Genomic DNA, 20,264 nt, shown 5'->3' with positions numbered 1-20,264 from the left:
GGTATTCGACAGTGCTTTCGTGTTCACTTTCCTGATCATTTTAAGCTCATCATTAGGTCTCACCGCCGAACAAACATAATCAAAAATGAGAACGACGTGATCACTCGATCCTAATGGACTTTCATATGCGATGTTTTCCACAACGTTCTCTTCGCTTGTTATGATGAGGTCCAGAATGGAAGGTATATCTGATCCTCTATACCGCGTGTTGCATGATATATGATTGTGAAAGTCAAGATCATGTAACGTCTCCTGGAAGGCACAATCGAGGGAATTTATCGGATGTTGTTGAGTCCGTAGCAAGTTTGGGAGATTGAAATCCCCCATAATTAGTATCTTACTTTTATACCGGGAAGCCACGAGGCGCAGCTTCTCCATTATGGTGTAAGTGTGCAGTTCCTCCGCTGAAGGTGGTCGATAGATACCACCAACAACACAGTCGTTTCCTGCTACCGTCTTTATCGAGCACCACAAGGTATCCGATAGCATAAAATCTTCATCAGTTAGCTCTTTGCACAATAGTTGCCTGCTATGGTAAATAGCTACACCACCTTCCCGAGAAATGGGATCCCGACGATCCCGATTCCAGGGATGGCAAGTTCGCTATTCGATATACTGCGATATCTCGAATATCGTACCAACTGAAACATGAGGCGGCCTGTATGCAGCACATTCAATTGCGGGACATCATAAAACCACAAGTGTAGCAAAATTATCGGTGATTGGATGAGATCAACTAATTGAAAATGTGAGTATAGTTAGGCAATCCTCTTAGCTATCAAAATCGTTCTGTTCAAGCGAACCTATCAGATAGGCCGAACGATAACCCATCTTGAGAGCCTAAAGCAACTTGCACAAACGTGTAAGTCGGTGCTTGCTAATTCAGTGTTTTTAGAAGGAATACCCATATTCACATGCATATCTGAGACCGGGAGTCAAACTGAGTTGATCCTGGCTCTGTGAACTGTAGTGACCCTAGTACATCTAGTACATCTGGGGAACGTCAGTTAAGACAAAACCAACATCCTTGCACCCCCGATTTCCAATACTATTTGTCACGTGTCTGGTCCAAGCACACACGGTTCCGAAAACTACTTACTCACGTGGATGTTCGTCCGAAAAAACCTATAAGTTGTCTGGCCATTCGATCGTTATAAACATTATTGTGTTTTGATTAACATCATAGAGAGCCAGTCGCTCCTCGATGTCCGGACGAACGTTCTGGTACTGTTTGATTGTTGAAAAGAATACATTTATCTAAATAATTGGCTGATAAAATTCAGTGTGTTTTCTGGGACACTTGTTCAGTCAACAACCCTGTTTTCACGGTGTTAAATAAGCCAGTGATTGAAGCAACCGTGATGTCTTATTGTCTCGACTTCGATCGAAGTGGACGCAACACAAAATCATTCACGACTTGATTTGTCCTTTATTTCGTCAAGTTTGGAACAAATCGGTTCGCTAATTCGGCAGCTACCGTGTCTAAGTCGAGGGTAAATGAACTGAGAAAAAAATACAAGAATCGAACGTTTATCAAAGGCTGATTCGCTGGTTGTCGTGACTCGTGGGATGAAAACAAGCCATTATGTATCCGAACTCGTTTATTTTGTCACTTCACCTAGATGTGGAACTCGATGAGTGTGTTAACATACACATGGCATAGGAAAAGTCATGGGAGGTTTCGAAAGGCATCTAGTGATGCAGATTTTTTGTTCACGTGAAGTCCATTGAACCTGAATTTCGGTTTTAAGGTAAAATAACTGTTACCCGTTCATCTGAGTACAATCGTGTAGCTAAGGGGGACAGATTCACTCCCATTGGATTGCTTTGAACCAAAAATTAGTTGGAAGATCCGTACGTGTAACTCGCAAGACATACCACCATATGCGTAAACGTGGTTTGAAATCCACGTTTAGATGCACTGTTCTAGACTGCTAGCACATCAAAGTGTGAAGAGTGTGAAAACCTTTTCATAAAGGAGACTACTCACAAGGTTGCTGAAAACTCTTCGGCAGTCCGCGACTGGTTTCGCCCCTCTTGGGGCTCATCACTCCCCGAGTTTTCGTCAACCTCATGTTCTACTTGAACTTTGCAAACCTCTTCCTCCTGACAAAGACTTCTATTCTTGTCTGACAGGGGATGAGATGTGCAGAGTTATCGCCCTGAATGGTGCAGCATTGCAGTTTGAACGAGAAGGACCTGTCAGTATGTGAAAGACGCCTTTCATTCTATCAACGTTATGACGTGGTCTGCGATGTTACTGAGCGGCATACTGGCAATAATGTTGACGTAACTATTTTCAGCGATAATTTCTGAGATCTGGTCTTGGCGACGAAGTTTCAGCTATTATCGAGGTGCTAGATCACCTCAGTTCAGGTTGGAATTATCTTAGCTACCTGGATGCAACCGTGTTCCCATCTTGCATGAACTACAGCCTCTATTTCTGACATATTTTAAAGTCAGCACTACGTTGGAATATTGGTAACTGGGTGGGGGCGTCTAGTGGTTGTTGATCAGTGAACTGTCGATTCGTTCGCCGAGCCTGGGAAGTAGCTTGCAGTGGTCTGTTTACCAAGCTGATCAGCAGCCAGAACACTAACCCGAGAGACCAAAATTTCCACCCAATGCTGACAACTTCAGGCGTGCTATCCTGGAACCACCCCGGCCCGACAACAGCCTTCCGCTCCTGATGAATGATGGCGAAAAAGCGTCCCCTCTCATCGGCAGCCAGGTTTGGACAATGGTTGGGCAAAATGGTAGACAGATGACCGGACTCATCGTTGCAGACACGCACAATCGCATCAGGAGATACGAGAGAATAGCCAGTGAACATAGAAAAACCTGATTGAGGACAAAATACCAGAACTTTTGGGTCGTTGAGATAAAACAAATGCTTAATATCTACCGCGAAAAACAGAGAAGCTCATCTGAAAAGCAAATTTTCCTGAGTGATAGGAAACTAGTGGGACGAAAGTCGTCGCAACAAGGTTTGGAGGGAGAATTTCTCCAGCGGGCAACTCAGAGAGGTGGGACAAAACGTCTCCACTGAAGGACACAACTTCAACTTCAAAGACGTCACAAACCTGGAGCAGTTTGCCAGTCAAGAGGTGGCGATGAAATCTACCTATCAGTCTTAGTGAGAACGCTGAACACCGACTTAGTGCGACCGACATTCCGGCAGTGGCATGTAACACGACAGTCAAAATCTTTTCGGGAAGCACTGACAAACTTATCAGGAATGGAAGCTTTGTCAGTTAGTTAGCTGGTAAAGGACGCCCAACAGTGGTCATGGGTGGAGCTGACTACGTCAGTGAAGCAAACGTTCCACTCGGAGAAAAAAACTACATATCAGAACAAAACTACAGCAAAAAATTGGAGAGAAACATCAGAAAGAACTTGGAAAAGTTTGGGAATCTCCGAAAGATCACCAAGGAAGAATATCTGGGAATGAGAGCTTTTGAACGTACCACGCCCAGCTTCTGCGGATTCCGAGAAGTGCACAAAGAGACAATCCTTCTCCGATTCCCTGAGACACCACCTTACAATCTTTCGAAACAACTGTTGAAAAATTGAAACATCCTATCGATGGATCTCAACATGCAATCAATCACGCAGGACAATTTTTCTGGAGAAATTGAAGGCTATAAGCATCGACCAGGATGAAGTAACGGTCTCACTGTTCACACTCGAAACTCTCGACTCTGTCGAGACGAATGTGGCCGATTTGTCGGATAACCGCGGCGTATCGAATGAGTCGCCGGAAAAAAACTTCTGTCAGTTACTCAACTCAAATTATATTTGATCACGTACCTTGATCTCAATAGAGACTACTGCGAACAATTGTTGGGACTTTAAATAAGGTCGCCAATTTGAGGATTTATCGCAAAAATCGCAATGCAAAATCTGGAACAAGTTGTACTGCCGGATGTAAATGCTAACCTGTGGATCCGCTTCGCGAACGACACTTTTAGCGTCATCATTGTCATCAAAAAGACTGAAATGCAGTGGGCAGGCCGACTGTTGAGCAACATTAGTTACCACATCCAGTTCCACAAACTTCAACCACTTCTGACTGTAATTCTACTATTGATTCTAACATTTTCGTGACAATCTCACTTGTCGGAGTTCTCCTATTTGTTTCGCTACTGCCGTAACCCCCGAGCGAAGGATCACAGCATTTCGTGCGACAAATATGGACCGCAGTCCTAATGTATTGTTGATCAAAACAGGGTGAAGTTCCAACCAACATTGAATGATTCCCAAACTGACTGAAATTTACAAAACTATCCATTTAAAAGACTTTCGTCCTTGTAAGGAATCATCAGTACCGTGCTATAGTGTTCAACGTGTGTGACCGAAAGCTATAGTCAGTAACCAAACCAACCCTGTGGACTTTGCGGGTACAAGTCTTTATAAGATTAGACATCTGTGCACTACTGATGATCCCAGCAAAGATAAAACACATATAATGTTCTTCTCGTCTTTTCAACAGGCACTGACGCCACTTTCAGGATTACCACTCTGTGGAAGTTTCAAAGTATGTTCACACTACTAACAAATTAGAATGGCGCTTTTTGGTGGAAATAATCAATGCGCATGTTATGCAAACGTTTGAAACATGGCACCGGGCATGCTCACTTTCAAAGAGCAAATCTGCTTGGTATTCGCTCGTGGCGAGAGGAATAAATGTATTGTCGCGTTACTTATGACTAGTTGAATAGGAACCTTTGTCTTAAACTACAATCAACCCACCGGAAGGGCCATCATCATCATCATCATCAACATCATCATCAAAGACAGTAACATCAATGTTGGCACTGATGCTTCACTGCCGTAATGTGGCATGAGAGTATTGTTGGTCGTGAATGTCATGGTTGTACGAGGGCTGGGATACTGCCATGGTGCCCATACCGAGACAGAAGACGATTAAGGTACTCAACCGAAGCCTTTGGCTCAAAAGCCTAACCACAAGGCAGCGGTGTTTGGCGGAAAATGCAAATGCATTACCATTTCTACGGAACAAGTCGCCACATGTTCCAACCCTCAACCTGGAGGGCCAGGAGACTGTGTTCGTCAGACCTCCAACCATTGACCAACCTGGTATGAGAGACTTTGTGAGTGTCACGGGGACACTCTCCAGTATAGCTCAATGGGTCGCTGATGTACACAAACCGCCACACCACGGTAAGGTTCAGTCTCTTCGTGACGGCGCCGGTCCAGGCAAACTAACTTTCAAATCTTGCACCTAACCGCATTTAGCCACATGATGAAGATTTGGACGGGGCAATTCTCTGGATATGATGACCAAATGTTTTACGAGAAAATCCACTTGGAGTTTGCTAACCCCCACCCCGCTTAATGTTCAGTGCAGATAGAAGCATGTTAGTCTGTTTTGATGGGAAAATTCCAGTTTGAAGAAGGGTATTCGGGTAATATAACTGATAACAGCCTAACGTAGCCACTTAGTGGCTACCTGTGACAGGATGAATGCCGTTCGCTGCGGAGTTTCTTCTCGAAAAATGTCAACTAAACAGTTACAAACTATTGTTTTTAAAAAACTGATTATCCGTCTTCTTCTTGAACGTGTCTCCTTAAACTTTCCCGGATATTCATTGACTATCGGGCAAGGGTAAACGAATAATGCAAAGCAGTTCCACAAATTTCGTTATAAACCCCACCTTACTTTCGACGCAAAGCGGAGTTACGGGTAAGCCACACACTACTTGCATGCCTCGTCAGTAGTATTTGCCTTTGCACCAGTAGCCCCAATGGTTTAGTCTTCATGAACATGAGTTACTGGTTCTATCAAACACACAAGTACTGCTCAGTCCAATTTCAGGTTAGTGGCTTCCAACCGCATTCATCAATTTATTTACCCACTGACAATTTAAGTTGTTTCCCACTGATGCTCATCATCCTTTGTGGTGTATGGTCACATGATGTGTCCTTGTGTATAACTTCCTGGCAAATCTGTTGCGCCCTTGTGGAGTCACAGTGTGCGGCCTCATGAGGTAGAGCTGTAGGAAACCTGACAGAATGGGTCACTTCCGTTTAACCAGAGAAGTCCTGACTTCGGATTCCCATCACTCTCTTGTGAATTGTCCCCTCCTGTCCTGGTGCAATTATTTCGGTGAGCCAAAGAGGGGAAACACTGGATTCTGACTTGTTTTTTGGTTGACAGTGGCAACCAGATGTATAAGTGTGAGTCGGTCAAGCTCTACTCACCCTGTTGAAACACGGTGCATTGGGGAGTGTTGTTTTTGTTTCCGATTTCCGGAAGTAAACCCCTTCTATATGGTTGGAAGCCTGTTCCGTTGAATTATCTGCTGGGTATATGAATTCGTTCCCTATACACCATCAAGGACATATTCTGTCATGTGGGCCTGTTCAGTTACATTATGGGTTACGATTCTGTGGCAGAGCCTGAAACCTAGAGGTGCAAGAACACAAAAGATGAGTTTACTGAATTTTGAGCTCATATAAACATTGTGTCGTCGTGGTATTACCTTTCGAGCATTCCAATCCAAAAAGTAAGGGTACAATAAATCACAGATTACGCATGAAGTAAATTGAATAAAAATCTGAAGGATGGTGAAAAGCCTACTTATTTGAAATAAGCATTCATCCGAGAGGATGGGTGCCCGAAGAAACATCGTTGAACAACAGATTGGCATAAAATGTTCGTATTAGGTGCGTCAAGCATACAAAAATTAAAAAATCTTCTGAATCCTCATCGATGAAGCAACTTTTTACGATATTTCCCTTCGAAGACCGGCCATTATAGAGGGTCGCCAAGACGGAAGCCCGAAATTTTATTCATCGGACTACGTTGGCCAAGTGTGGAGTTTTGATATTCTTGTGTCATGCGCAAAACAACAGTCTTGTATGAAAGAACTGAATGAACTTCCGGCTAAAAGGTTGGCATGAGTTTTTACAGTTTAAAGATTTGTCAGTCAGTATGGGTTGGACATTGATTTTTCCATGGCTGATCATTCTAAACTACTCTTAACCTCCTAAACTACTCACACTATTAGCCAGAGATGAATGGATCCTTCTCAACACAAAGTGAACTATTGAGAGAATGTATTGAGTGATGCAGCCAGACGTAACCAAACTGGGTCACTTGGCAGTCAATAAACTAAACGGAGTAATAATACACTACTCATCAGGTTGCCGAAAACCCCTCGACAGCTCAGGACCGGTCACGCCCGTCTCAGGTCTCAGCATCGTAAACAATAGATTCAGCTGGGCTCCGGGTGAGTCTCCTATCAAAACCAAATTGGTGTACAAATGAGCGCTAAACGGGCTGATGTTTTTTCCCGTCGTTCCAAAGTAAGACGTAGAATTTTCTCAGTCTATACAGATAAAACTATGCCACAAGACGAGGATAGAATTAGGGTTGGCTTCATCATTCTCAAATTTTCGGGCGATTTTGGTCAATTTGTAAAACACTGTGGAGCGAGCATATGCAGCAGCCTGCCGATGACCAGGCACCAAAATTTGGTGGGGTCAGTGAATGGTCGATCCGTATAGGACCCCGTAAATCACAATAAGTTCCGAGGCAATCCACCTCCCATCGCCTCGTTCTCAGAGCCCGCCAGTAACGATGGTGTTCCTTTTATTTGTCTGCTACTTGCTTGGTTGTTCGTTATCCCGTTAGAGTCAGTCTAGGGATGGAGGCTAGTTTGGCTACTTTAAAAGTTGTAAGTAGTCAGTTGTTTGCTCTATTCAACTACATTTCTGAAATATGGAAGGCACGTGGTGCCGCATGCAGCAGGATGCTGTGTCCGTAGTGGAGCATTCGGCTTCTACTGATGAGTAGTTCCTAGCTTGAAATTTAAGAACCCGGGTGCATTGGGAACCGTCGAAATAATGCCTCCCCCCAATGAGGATCCTACTCTTTAGGGCATGCTTAAATGTCTTTTCTACTTGTATTTGTTTGCGAAGTTCCTTTTTTCATTTGGGCAACAGAAATCTGACGCGGTTTTTAGGATAAACCGCTCTGGTTATCCTTTCTCCAGTTGTTTCAAGAACTCTACTTCTTGGTGCACCTCATCTCTCTAAGTCATTGGCACACCAAAAGTGAATTCATTGCATGGTTATTCAAGTCAAATCACGTGGCCTGCTGCATAACGGTACAGTTCACGGCTGTAGTAACACTGAGGTAGTTGGTAGGCGGGACATTTCCAAAGCCTATGTTTTACGAAGCGGACAGTGATGATAACGATGAAACAAAAACAACCAATACACTCGCTGGCTTCGATCATTAGCATATATATACGATTGAGCGCGTAGTTAAATGCATTTAGCCTGGGATACCACTTATTCGCGCATGGCAAGGTTTTCAGCAACCTTTTGAGAGGTTTATTCAACTTTGCCACTTTATTGCATTTTCCTATGAATTCGTTTAACCCCCAAGAAGTCAACTGTTTTTTTTGTATCGCCATTTGCAGTGTGATCCGAATCAGTACGCTTTCACTAGAATTTTCATACGAGAGAAAGAATTTCTCCCCGAGATTCAGTAGCGTAAGCTGGGAAGCAAAAATGACCAGCGATCGGCCTCCTGAAAATTACGAAACCAGCAAAGTCATCCTGTGGCCGATTACCAGTGAAAAGCGGTATGATATGATCGCACTATTCAAACATGGTTTCCCCTGAACACTATCTTAATTTGCGTGTTTTCTTGTGCATGTGTTCACCTGCAGTTCAAATAGAAAGTAAGCTTCATGGAGGGGAACTCAGGGAAAAGGCCCACCTGGTGGAGCAAACAGTGTTCCGTTAGAGAGTTCTTAATAACCCGCATTGAGGTTTATCTAATCTCTCGTTTCTCCGTGTTACCGAAAGGGGATCGAGTGCGTTTACAGTATGGATATCCCGAGCGCATTGGGTGGGTTTTCTCTGGTACCGTCTATTTGCACGGGTCGGTTTATTGCAATGTAATGACGACTTATGGTTCAAAAGTCCTCAAAAAGAACGTCTAAAAATTCACTTACCTGCATCCTCGACTTGACCTGCACGTCGCTTCCGTCAACTGATAAGGCAGTAAACCAAACGCGTCACCATCCTTGTGGTTACGAAATAACGTTTATCTTCAGAAATAAATTCCTTACGGTGAATGGGGAACCTATAAAACGTGTGGTACGGAAAATTTCCACATGAAATTTTGTAGGAAGCGAACGAAGTTGCCAACTAATGCAATCGTATGCTGTATTATAGGATGAATTGATATTCAAAGGTCTGTAAAATGTGTCAGGCTGACAGAGGGCAGACCTTTTTCCTTAGGATGCATTCATATTTGCCCAACAGAGGTGTCGGTTAGCACGAAATCGAGTTCATTATCTCGTTTTCCTCATTCGAGACGTTTCAATAGGCATTGTGAAGTGGATGAACAGTCAATGTGGTCTATACTCGACAGGTTAGACAAAATAGAGAGATCGGCGCCTTTGCAGCAGGCCTAAACTTGGTCCAGTCTAATCGATCGATAACACTAGAGACATACTGTCATGTTTAAACGATCCGTTGGCCCAAATAGCGTTCTGTGGGTGAAGCGCGCTACTGATTTTATATAATACATTTGCATATATATGTTATATTTCTATTTCCTTGTTATGTAAAAGGTAGCTCCAGTTACCGACGCATAATATAAGCGCACTCACGAGGAAGAGTTTTTGACATCTTCTCACTGATCAGGAAGTACTGTCATGTCAAAGTGGGCAAAAGATCCTGAGAAGACGATCCTGAATGGTTCTTGGGGAAACTGGTGAGGCCCATGGGAAGTTATCTGAAGAATTCCTTGTGGCTGTTCGCCTGGTCCCAAGTACCAAATTGGGGTAGATCACATGGCATGTATAAAGATGGTGCTTCCGAAGAGGGCATGTGTCCAAAATGGTTCAATCCTAGCTCATTTGTGTGAGATTGCCTCTTAAGAGAGGCACTTGGGAAGAAAACAGTATTGTAAATCAGGGTAGAAAGTGTCTTTTGCGCATTTGCCACGTATTTCAAACTACGGCTTGGGCTATCAAATGAGAGTTACAGTAATGGATATTCATTCAAAAAGAACGTTCTTGCTGGCATTCTGATAACTTCAAAAGTGTTCGGATGGTGCCTTCGTCTTACGAAACCATGAGTTAATGGCAGTTTGACTGACCATAGATATACTTGCTTACAGCTACAGCACTGTGCGGAAGAGATTTCTCCCAAGAAACCTGGAGTGCTGTGGTGCGCGAACCCTTCGGAATCAAGTGGTCTGTGTGACACCTTTTGTGAGGTCAGTGTTGGGGAAGGAACACAATCAATTGTATTTCCATACCATGGTCACTTATGTGATCACCTACCGTTAGTTAAATCCAGCAGACCTGACTTTCGTTCTGATTAGGGAAACTTTCTTAGATTCTTAGGAGAATTCTGTCTCAAAAACGATTCTTTCTGAGGGAGAGGATGAACTGCGGTACATTGCTGTTGTTACATCATTTATGTGGCATGTCGTTGCCCCCAGATAACAATTATTCCATTGTTTCTTGTATCTTAGCTAGGAGTTCGACTTCCAATATCTCTGATTAGCACTTCACCACTCTCCGCTCGACCGCCTCGGCCGGCCAGTAAGCGACCGCGTAACAAACCAGCAGCGGGGAACAACGAAAACGTCCTGGACCATACACCTGTTTCCGGAAACTCGGAATGTGCAAGTACAGTTGAACTTTCTGAGTCACTCCATTCCTCAGCTGCCCAAGCTTCGAGTTCGATAGCAAGACAACCGTCGACCAGGGAAACAGAAGTACTGAACCAGCAAGAAGTTGATCCAACCGAACCAGTAGGAACTCATGTTGAAGAACAAAACAAGGCGGAACCAGAAAAGCCGGCGAGTATCCGACACACCAGACTGAAAGTCGCCTTTGTCGAACCGACAGAAAAACAAGAACGTTCGCCTACCAAAGTGTCCTCAACGGATCCCAGTTTATCACGCCCTGCTCCAACCATCCTCCGGAGCTCCGCGGGAAATACAACTTGGGGAACTCATAAACTCAGTCCATCCGCCCAGTTCCCCGGATGGGGTGTGATCACCGACGACGAAGACGAAGAAACGGTCAAAGACGCAGGCTCAAAAACAACTGGTGGAACCGAAACGATTGCGAACACGGAGCGGGAAATTGTTGAATCAGTGGTGAGTTACTTTGAATGCTTACATTCAAACAACCGGGAATTGGAACCAGATGTTGATTAGTCATTTCTTTTAAAAACTATTGGACAAGAATATGCACCCAAGTCAGAGGTCATCTTTCACTTGGCACTGTCCTATTGGGTACTATGTAAGAGATGTTTTCAGTTACCGTTGTAATAAATTTATATATATATATACATAGGTGAAACAGCTCCATAATTTATAGACGTAATACACTACTCATAAGGTTGTTGAAAATTCTTCGACAGCCCTTCTTGGGGCTAATTTCGTGTAATTTGGTTTCAAGTAGAACTGAGCCTACCTGGTGAGCCCGCACCTGCAACTGCCGCGTCCGATAGTTGCAATATGTCAGCCCAAGTGAGGGTGCTTCAGTGAGTGAGTCTTGAATCAACGACAGATCTGTGGGGTTCCTGTCGGAATTTAGTGGGAATGTAACCGCTCAGGCCACTTCAATTTCCCACGGAAGATCTTATTCACCAGATCGATAGAGAACCTCGTATACGTTACCCGATACCAATGAAAAACCCGTCCAGGATCGACCGCTTCCGGCTCAGAACGACGTAATCTTGTTTGAGTTTACTAGTGACGCCTAACAAATCAAACCTGACGGGGCGCCGTAGCTTTCTAGTCGTAGGAGTCAAATAGTCTGGGCGCAAGCCTATGAAACGGCTGCGTAGACAGGTAAAGTGTCCATCCTTTGATGGCTCACAGCCATTTCGCCACACAGGTGAGAAGTACCATCTAGGCGCATGCGTGACAAGAGAAGTTTTTGGAGAAACTTGGTGTGACTTTCGTCAAATACACTCGTTTGCATATGAACTGTTTTTTAGGGGAAATTCTACTTGCGAGTAGTTTCTTGAATATCGTACCAACTGAAACATGAGGTCATTGTGCAGCTCATTCCGTTGAAGAAATCATAAACGAGAGATTCAGTTGAGTCTCCCGTGGAAACTTAGTTGATATGTACATGAGTGTCGAAATCTATCCAATTCGGGTTCACGTAGAACAAAAGGTTGACGTAAACTCGGGGACGGTACCCACTTGGTGTGACTTTCTTTTCTTCCGGGATTAACGATATCCGCAGCGTGGTTCGACGCAATGTGCTTCCCTTGGCGAAATACACGCATTTGCAAATTAATTCGGTGGTAACGGGTTACGATGTTTTCCAATTGAATATGCAGCAAAAAGGCCACCTCCGTTTTAGATGGAACGATATCTGACACATCAAAATTGGTTTTCTTGGCTCGACAAAATCGGCTTGGATTCATTTGGGTTGCACCTTAATACCACTTGCAAACAAGTTCCTATTCAGGTAGAACATAAGGAAAATCGTGGACTATATCTACCTGATGTCTCAAGAAGAGCGAGACCGGCAGATGGTGGACGCGGGACTTTCTGAAACCCTACAGTTGCTGTGTCAAGACACACCGTCTAATAAAGATGACTTTGGGCTGAGTAACGATCAGCCTCATTAGGATAGTCTAGTTGGATTGGTGTGGTTGTACAGCTATATCTTGTTTTTTCCCGCCCCACAAAACTACCCACCGTCGTGCGAATGTCCCGCCTGTTCTACACTAAGAGAGGAAAACGGCCGAGTGTTGGTCAAATGGTTTGTTTCTGATGATGAGGACTAATCTGTGGGCAGAATATGAAAGTAACGTGATTCATTCTCTTACATTCAAATTTAATACTTCTGGCCTGGAAGTTCTAATTCAACATGGGACGGCCCGCGGAATACTTAGGACAGTAACCTGGACAAATGCGTTTCATTGCATAACTTGTTCCATGGTATAAGGGTAGGGGTGCTTAAGGTTATAGGGCAGCAAACCAGTCGGCCAATTCTGTCCAAAGTCTGCTCATCGGTTGTGGGCATATTTCCACAGCCCAGGGTTGAACCAGATGGCTCAGTGGTTAGAGCGCGAATTTACTGACCAGGAGGTCCGAGGAGCCCTCGTGTTTCCTTCGGTCGGCATGGCAGTTGGGCACCGAAAGGGCATCACAACTGAATGACGAGCCCAAGTTTATTCAGCCGTTCCTCTTGGTTGATGATGCAGATGCACAGTCGGTGACGTGCAGACAAAGAACGGCCATCAGAGCCAGACAGTAGCTGAACCAGTGAGGAGTTCGGAACGGCGCCGCGCACATTCGTCCTCGTGTTCATTATATGGTAAAAAGTTGGTAACTCGTGTTGTGAAGTTAGTGGATCAATGGTCCACTAGATTCGACGATTTCATATCAAGCATTTCATTTGCAAATTAATTTGATGCCGGGAGATGCCCCTGAATCTTCTACAGTACGCTTCAGCTGAATGTACTTCCCAGAGCACGCACATGTTTTATTTGTAACAAAATTCAAGACATCGAAGTAATTTGCACAATATTCCTTAGGTTCATGCAAACGTTGGACTACCAGCCATCGGTTTCCTAATTTATTACTTGACCCTCTGGCGATAAACACTGAAACTAGGTTGATATTCAGTTAGAAATTGAAATGGATGGAAATTCGAAGACTAAACCTACCTTGTAAGCCCCTAGAATGGAGGGACCCATGGGGGTCTGTTCAGACTGTACATCAACCTTATGTTTAATACTGAAACATACTGATTTTTTGAAAATTTTCTGAGTAGAACGTGTAAAAAATCATTCAGCGGTGCCTGGCTGCCATGCCACTCGGAGGAAGCACGGCAACGAGGATGCTGCCAGGTTGCCCAAGCCTATGCAGGAGGAGTCGAGAGTCAGAGGTCGGGTTCGAACCACGACCTACCGGTTAGCAAATTCGCACGTTCTAATCACTGGGCCCTTGCACAGCACACTCAGTTGAAGAACATCACAGACTTTGCGAATATGTTTTGGATGGATGATAACCTTTTCAGTTGAAGAACATCACAGACTTCGCGAATATGTTTTGGATGGATGATAACCTTTAGAGTGTCTCTTGTGACGAACATTCGTTCCACCCGAAGGTGTGCATCTGTTATCAACCAGAGCGGGTCATACTCTGAACAGGCGGGAAAAATGGAATAATTCACAAATAGAGGTGGCTCAAGTGGTTACAGCGCGAGTTTATTGATCAGAAGGTCCGTGGTTCGAACCCGACCTCTGCCTGTCGACTTCCCCTGACTAGGCTTGGGCAACTTGGCAGCATCCCAATCCCCGTGCTTCCTCCGAGTGCATGGCAGCCGGGCACCGAAAGTGTGTAACAGCCGAACGATTTTTGTTGTGTGTTTGGTCACAGCGATGTTTTAATTTTTGAGTGCGCAGTGAGTCTTTGTTCACTTCCGGTGACCAACAATGGTCCCGATATGGTGACGCCCAAGGATGCCTGGCCACACGGAATGATCTCGAAAGATTCTTGCAACGAAGTATTCTAGCTATTCTCAACTAACCAAAATAGAATATCAACTCCTGAGTGAGACTTGTCTATAGTGAACATAACTCTGAAGCGGATATAGGGTCGAGCAACATAAATACGGATAGATTCGATGTGTGCGCGCTTTTATACCGGTGTCAAACTACAGCGACTGGTCAGGGGAACTATTTATCGAATAACTGCCTTGAATTGTGCCTCACGTCGTTAGTAAAACCACACTGTCATGAAGTGTTTGCATGGCTTGGCTAGTTTGAGGAACATAATATGAGCGGATTTCCGGAATCGTTGCGTACGGGATTGGTACAAGCAAGCAAGACCCCCATTTCGACAGCTATTATAGAACGACGGTAACAAATAAAACCAGAACATCCGACAATCATTCACTGGTACGCCTTTTTCCATGACGATACCCGTCGCCATAACAACGGCACCATAATTCCCGTCATTATTAATGAATTGATTTCAACTTTTTCTCAGGCTGGAAAAACCGAAACGACTATTGCACAACCAATCACAGTTGAGGAAGGTACGAACAATGGGGATGTTGTTCGGCGGCCTTTAGTTGTCACCGTGGAAGATGTGGAGACATCCTCATCCCCAGAGCCTGACGGGAAAGAAGTGCCCACGAGCTATTCCCATTTCAGTTCCAGACCTTCAAGGGTTGTCACTGAGAAGGAGCGTTTTCAGATCCAACAAGAGTTCCTACGTCAAAATGCGCTGCGTGATTTAGCCCCACCTAGACCGAGCGGATCAGCAATGCTCAGGCAGCCAAGAAAGTCACTAGCAATGATCTTTAACAACCTGAGTAACAACCTAGGATTTATTCCAAAGAATTCCTCCAAGACGGCTACGTCCAGTCCCGTCCAGTCTCAAGTTACTCTTGCCCCCACAGACCAGGAACAGTCCACCCCAAGTTCAATACCTCCCTCAGTCCGAGCCAGTCTGATGGAACTTACTGGGTCGAAGCTGTTAAAAGACAGACGGGGACATTCAACCTTAATTCAGATTGGCAAAACCGACTCGACTGAACAGAATCTAACTTATATAAACGGAGATGTTTGTCGCCGTCCGGAACGAGGGCGATTAGGAACGCTGATCGGGACATCCTCCAATCGAGGGAGTGAAACTAACCCGACCACCATTGCCAACTTCGGCGCCCAACGTGCTTATTTGCAGGGAGACACAACTGCTGAGCGATCTCTAATCGTTGACCTTCTCTGCTGTACCTGTTGTACAAAGGTCGAGGAAGAGGAGGCCTACGCGAACCTAATCGAGAATCACAGACTAGCTCGAGTGATCACACTCGCCGCTGTTCTCACTATTTTGGGACTGATTTTGGCCTATATTATACGCTCCGCAATTGAAGCACCCCAATCGGATCAAACAAACACACCACCTGTTCCTGCAGCCATTAACCTACCCTCGGTATGGGGACAAGCGGATAGAAAGGTGAACACTGCCATTCACATAGAACGTATTCGCCTTCCAGAAGCGGACCCGCGGGTGACTGTGATAAACAGAAACGTCTCAGTTTCCTCTACCACAACTCTTCCAGTCACAGATACTGTGTGACAAACGTTTTCCAAAAATCGACCCTCTGTACAAATCCCGTGGTGGTTTATAGTGCAATTCTGGACATGTCATGTCTGGACTAGACGAACCATGAAGCTGCATAACTGATCTACCTCGCCTCGCCCTGCTTGTACTCTCACTTTAATGTGATCGACATCTTCACTGGTGCGTATCTCCCACCACCACCCCTCCCACGGGAAGGGGGTGCTTTTTGTACGATACTAAACTCGCAGATATTGTCATGCCACCCCTCACCAAGTCAGCGACAGACGATTGTGAACAACGTTCGTTCACCTGTACACACAGTAATTTGAGCCGTCTTGGTTTTTGTTTAATACTCCCACCTAATTGGGCACAAACGGAATGAGGGATTAGGATTCGAATGAAGACACTTTTCACTACGTCAGTGTGCAATTGCAACCGTGTTTAGGGGATTAACGGGGCACAACCCGACACTAAAAGACAAGTTTTCATCTGTCAACAAAGGCGAATCTCCAGACGAGCGTTCGAAGGGGCGTCGAAGGAATCAAATGTACAAGTATGTGTACCGACTTAGGGTTAGGGTCACACGCACGTTGCCAACATCTTTCGTTCACATCTAAAAGACAAGGGTGAAGCCCCGGGTCATGTAGAATACAGGACTAGGCAGCTTTTTGAGAAAAAATACGCCAACTCTCGTTCAGACACACTTGGGGAAGCAGTCTCATACATAGTTCAAGGTGTACAAGATGAACACATCGGGAATATCCGAGAAAGAATCGATTTAGCAAATTTTCTACAGGGGCGGTGGATGAAATGTTGCTGGAGAAAGCCACCCCACCGCGATGGTGACGATAAGTAAGCTTCAAAAAAACACAAAATTAGGCGCAACTCAGTAGATAGTGGTAAAGAAATTCATGGAGCGCTAAAACATCGAGGGCGAGTTGGACCAAGTGGTTGGAGCGCGAATTTACTGACCGCAAGATCCGTGGTTCGAACCCGACCTCTGCCTCTCGACTTACCCTGTCTAGGCTTGGGCGACCTGGCAGTATCCCAGCCCTCGTGTGGCAGGGTAGCTAGGCACCGAAAGGGTCCTACAGCTGAACGATCATCATCATCATCATCAAAACATCGGATGGAAAAGCGATTAGACAGACCTTGAAAAATACGTCTCCCAGATGAACATGTCACGGAGGTTCCAAAGTAGCATAAGCCTTGAGTCGGGTTGAGGGACAACCATAGGTCATTCTTCGGGAGAGGAAGGGTTGTAGATCACTGGGATATAGACTATGTCCAAGTGTACTTGGTTGGCCTCAGATGCCATCTGATTAAGAGTATAAGAGAACAGAAAGTTCTGAGGTGTAGTTTTTAAAACCCCAGGTAAACATGGCCTGACACTGGTTGCAGAGACCTTTTATTCCGCCGCGTAAACCACTGATGCATACCGTGACGACCGTGTTCGGATAAACACTAATCTGCAAGCCAAAGTGCTACTTGCTGTATTTTAGCGGCAAATGAGTGGTATGGCTGATCAATATCCATCATGAGAGTTTCGTGTTTTGAGACTGCCTTGCAAATGTTCCTAACGTTGCAAGATGAAACCCTCAGCGTTTAGCCGTGACCTCGACTGCAATGAAGGTGGAATAACGGCCAGTCATTGTCATGTCTCTGTGCTTGTGTGCTCTTCCTTCATGGCAACGGAGTCTCTCTGGTGAGTGCGACTGCTAAATAGGAGTTCCAAGCCACCGACAGATAACTCCCGGTAGCTTCTGAGAACGCCAAAATGCATGAGTCATCAAACGCGGTGAAGCCCTCGGGAGGAGGGGGCAGTCAAAGACTGTTCAATTTGCCCCGATTTACACTGCCGGAGAACACTGCGTTTTCCCAATGTATCAACAGTTAGGTATTACAATTTGGGTACAAGTTAGAAGGATTTTGATCACCAACTGGTCATACTTCATTCTAATTTACGCATGTGGGTCAGTAACAAACCAGACCTCGAAATGGGAATGTTTGATATACCAAGTGGTCTAAGGAGACTTAACAGATCGACCAAAGTAACCGCAGACCAGGAAGAAGCACGCGGTTTCCGCGGGAAACCAACATCACGGGAAGATATCAGGTCGGGCGCGAACAATCCGGCGCTGTTCGTTGTTATGACAGATCTACAGTAGCTGAGGAATCTGGACTACACATGCAGCAAGAACACTACGCAGGAACTGACTTCCAAATTTGAGATCCGGCAAATATTTACGTACACCACCTACCGTTCCCTCGACCAGCTTGCACAAGCAACCGCTTAACCAGGATTCTCGAATAAACAGCACTAAAAGTTCCGTAGAAATCCTCTCAACGAGTCATTCAGGTGGTCGGTTTTACTCAGGGTAGATCTCACGCTAAGGGACAGGATTTACAGAGACAGACTGTCCGACACGCCGGAAATAATTCAGCTTTCTTTGGAAAATCTCCCAGATATGAGTACTCATTTCGTGGTGGTTTGGCACGGTGGAAAACGCGGATACGGGTTCCAGCTCGAACTTCGCCCAGTCTCAATTCACCGCTAGGGTTCGTCACGCAGAGAATATGCCTTAAAACAGTGTTACAAATTTAGGAAATACGTGGCCAAGACAGAATCATCGTCTTAAGCACAGCGCAGCTACGTCAACACAATCGTCAATCAGAGCGTTCGCCTGAAGCTGCTTCTGGGATGCAGTCGGAGTTGGTAGGAGGCTAATACTGGTTACCGACACCAGCAACCAAGCGCTCACGCCAAAGCATGTAAAGAGATAGTGTCCAAGTTCGATCAAAAGCGCGAGCACACGCAGCTACCCATCCTAGGATTGAACTGTTTCAGGTGTGGACAAAACTACTGAGACTGGAAAACACCGCCATTCTCCTTTGTCTACAACGGCTCACCACCCTATAACGGACAAAGTTGGTGCTTAAACACGATAAGCACTGATATCGTGCTTTATCAAAAATTATCGAGTGAGAACGGAAAAACTGAAGGTCTCTTCGAATTAGTGTACTGTAGGTATAAGATACTAGACTAGAACTGTATCGGTTTGCATATGAGGTTCCCGTGTACCCCATCAGAGAATCATACGAACCTAAAGATGCGATGCCGATAGCGCCGAAAGAAGACGAAATAAAAGAAAATCGCAAGACAAGCGCTCGAACCTCGAGAATGAACTATAAGGGAAATGCGGACGCTTGGTCGCGCAATGAACGGGGGACTTTGAACAAAATATGCTGCAGAGTGGATAGTCGACAAGCATGAGAACAAACCCATAACAATCTAGAAAACTACAGTCAACAAATGTATCCAACAAGTCACGTCCTATTCCGTAAACATACTCTGTTGCTCACGTTACTTTCGACCTTTCTGAGTAACTCTGTTGACTTTGCCCTAGGTTGTGCGCAGCACCGTATCAAATCACATGACTCGATAATGAGAACGGGCGGGTGACCACGCCAAACCCCCCTATACGACAACAGCCAGAAAGTTTTATGCTTCGGTCACATATACTGATCGTGCGACTAAGTACGTCGTTGCTGTTGATCGTGTTATGTTAGAAAAGACTAAAAGTAATCCCAACTGCAAGTCTGCCGGAATTTAGAAAGTTGAAATATGGGTTAGGAGTGGATATCAGGACACCGGAGAAGTTGGCCTACTGTGCTGAAGAGAAACACAGAGCTAAAAATCAATATAATCCGACGAGTACTGCCAACGTTTGATTCACGACTAGTCAATTTTCATCTCGAAACACAACTTCCCTGTACTCAGCCGTCTTTAGGCCATCTGGAACTTCAGCCATGCTTTTCAACTTGACACAACGCACGACGTTGCTGAAAATTTTCGAAAGTTTACCACCAGTTTCACCTTTCTTGGGGCTCATTGATATGACGCGGTCAACTGAAAGATAAGGCGACAATATGACATTCAGCAGGGATTTCGTTGAGTCTCAGGTCAAGGTAACTTGCATTTGGGGATCAGACGTTATGCTTCAGAAGTTCGCTTTTTCGGTGAAACGAAGCTTAGCAAAGTACCAATGAAAGTTGAGAAATACAGTATGCGTTGGTTTTTTCGGCCGTGTACATCGGATAGCTGTTTTCCTGTGTACCGGTTACCGAAGTATTCGAAGATTTAAGGCTGCGATACTGA

The 20,264-nt window shown here is 45.0% G+C and overlaps 2 protein-coding genes across 2 annotated transcripts; both read left to right on the top strand.

Moving 5' to 3' along the window:
- Positions 1-4,865: 4,865 nt before the first annotated feature.
- T265_04402 (hypothetical protein) lies at positions 4,866-16,120 on the top strand (the record flags this gene model as incomplete). The annotated part of the gene is made up of 3 exons (XM_009169141.1): positions 4,866-5,114; positions 10,529-11,161; positions 15,026-16,120. The coding sequence occupies 3 exons, from the start codon at positions 4,866-4,868 to the stop codon at positions 16,118-16,120; spliced, it is 1,977 nt and encodes a 658-aa protein (XP_009167405.1).
- Positions 16,121-18,072: 1,952 nt separating this feature from the next.
- Positions 18,073-18,273, top strand: T265_04401 (hypothetical protein; the record flags this gene model as incomplete). Its single annotated transcript, XM_009169140.1, has 1 exon — positions 18,073-18,273. One exon carries the CDS (start codon positions 18,073-18,075, stop codon positions 18,271-18,273), a length of 201 nt encoding a protein of 66 aa, XP_009167404.1.
- Between the last annotated feature and the right edge of the window lie 1,991 nt (positions 18,274-20,264).

Source organism: Opisthorchis viverrini, assembly GCF_000715545.1.
Source record: "Opisthorchis viverrini unplaced genomic scaffold opera_v5_72, whole genome shotgun sequence".
In the NCBI taxonomy this organism is placed as follows: Eukaryota; Metazoa; Platyhelminthes; class Trematoda; order Opisthorchiida; family Opisthorchiidae; genus Opisthorchis; species Opisthorchis viverrini.
Note: the sequence above shows the minus strand (reverse complement) of the source record. Positions and strands in the feature narration are given on the sequence as shown.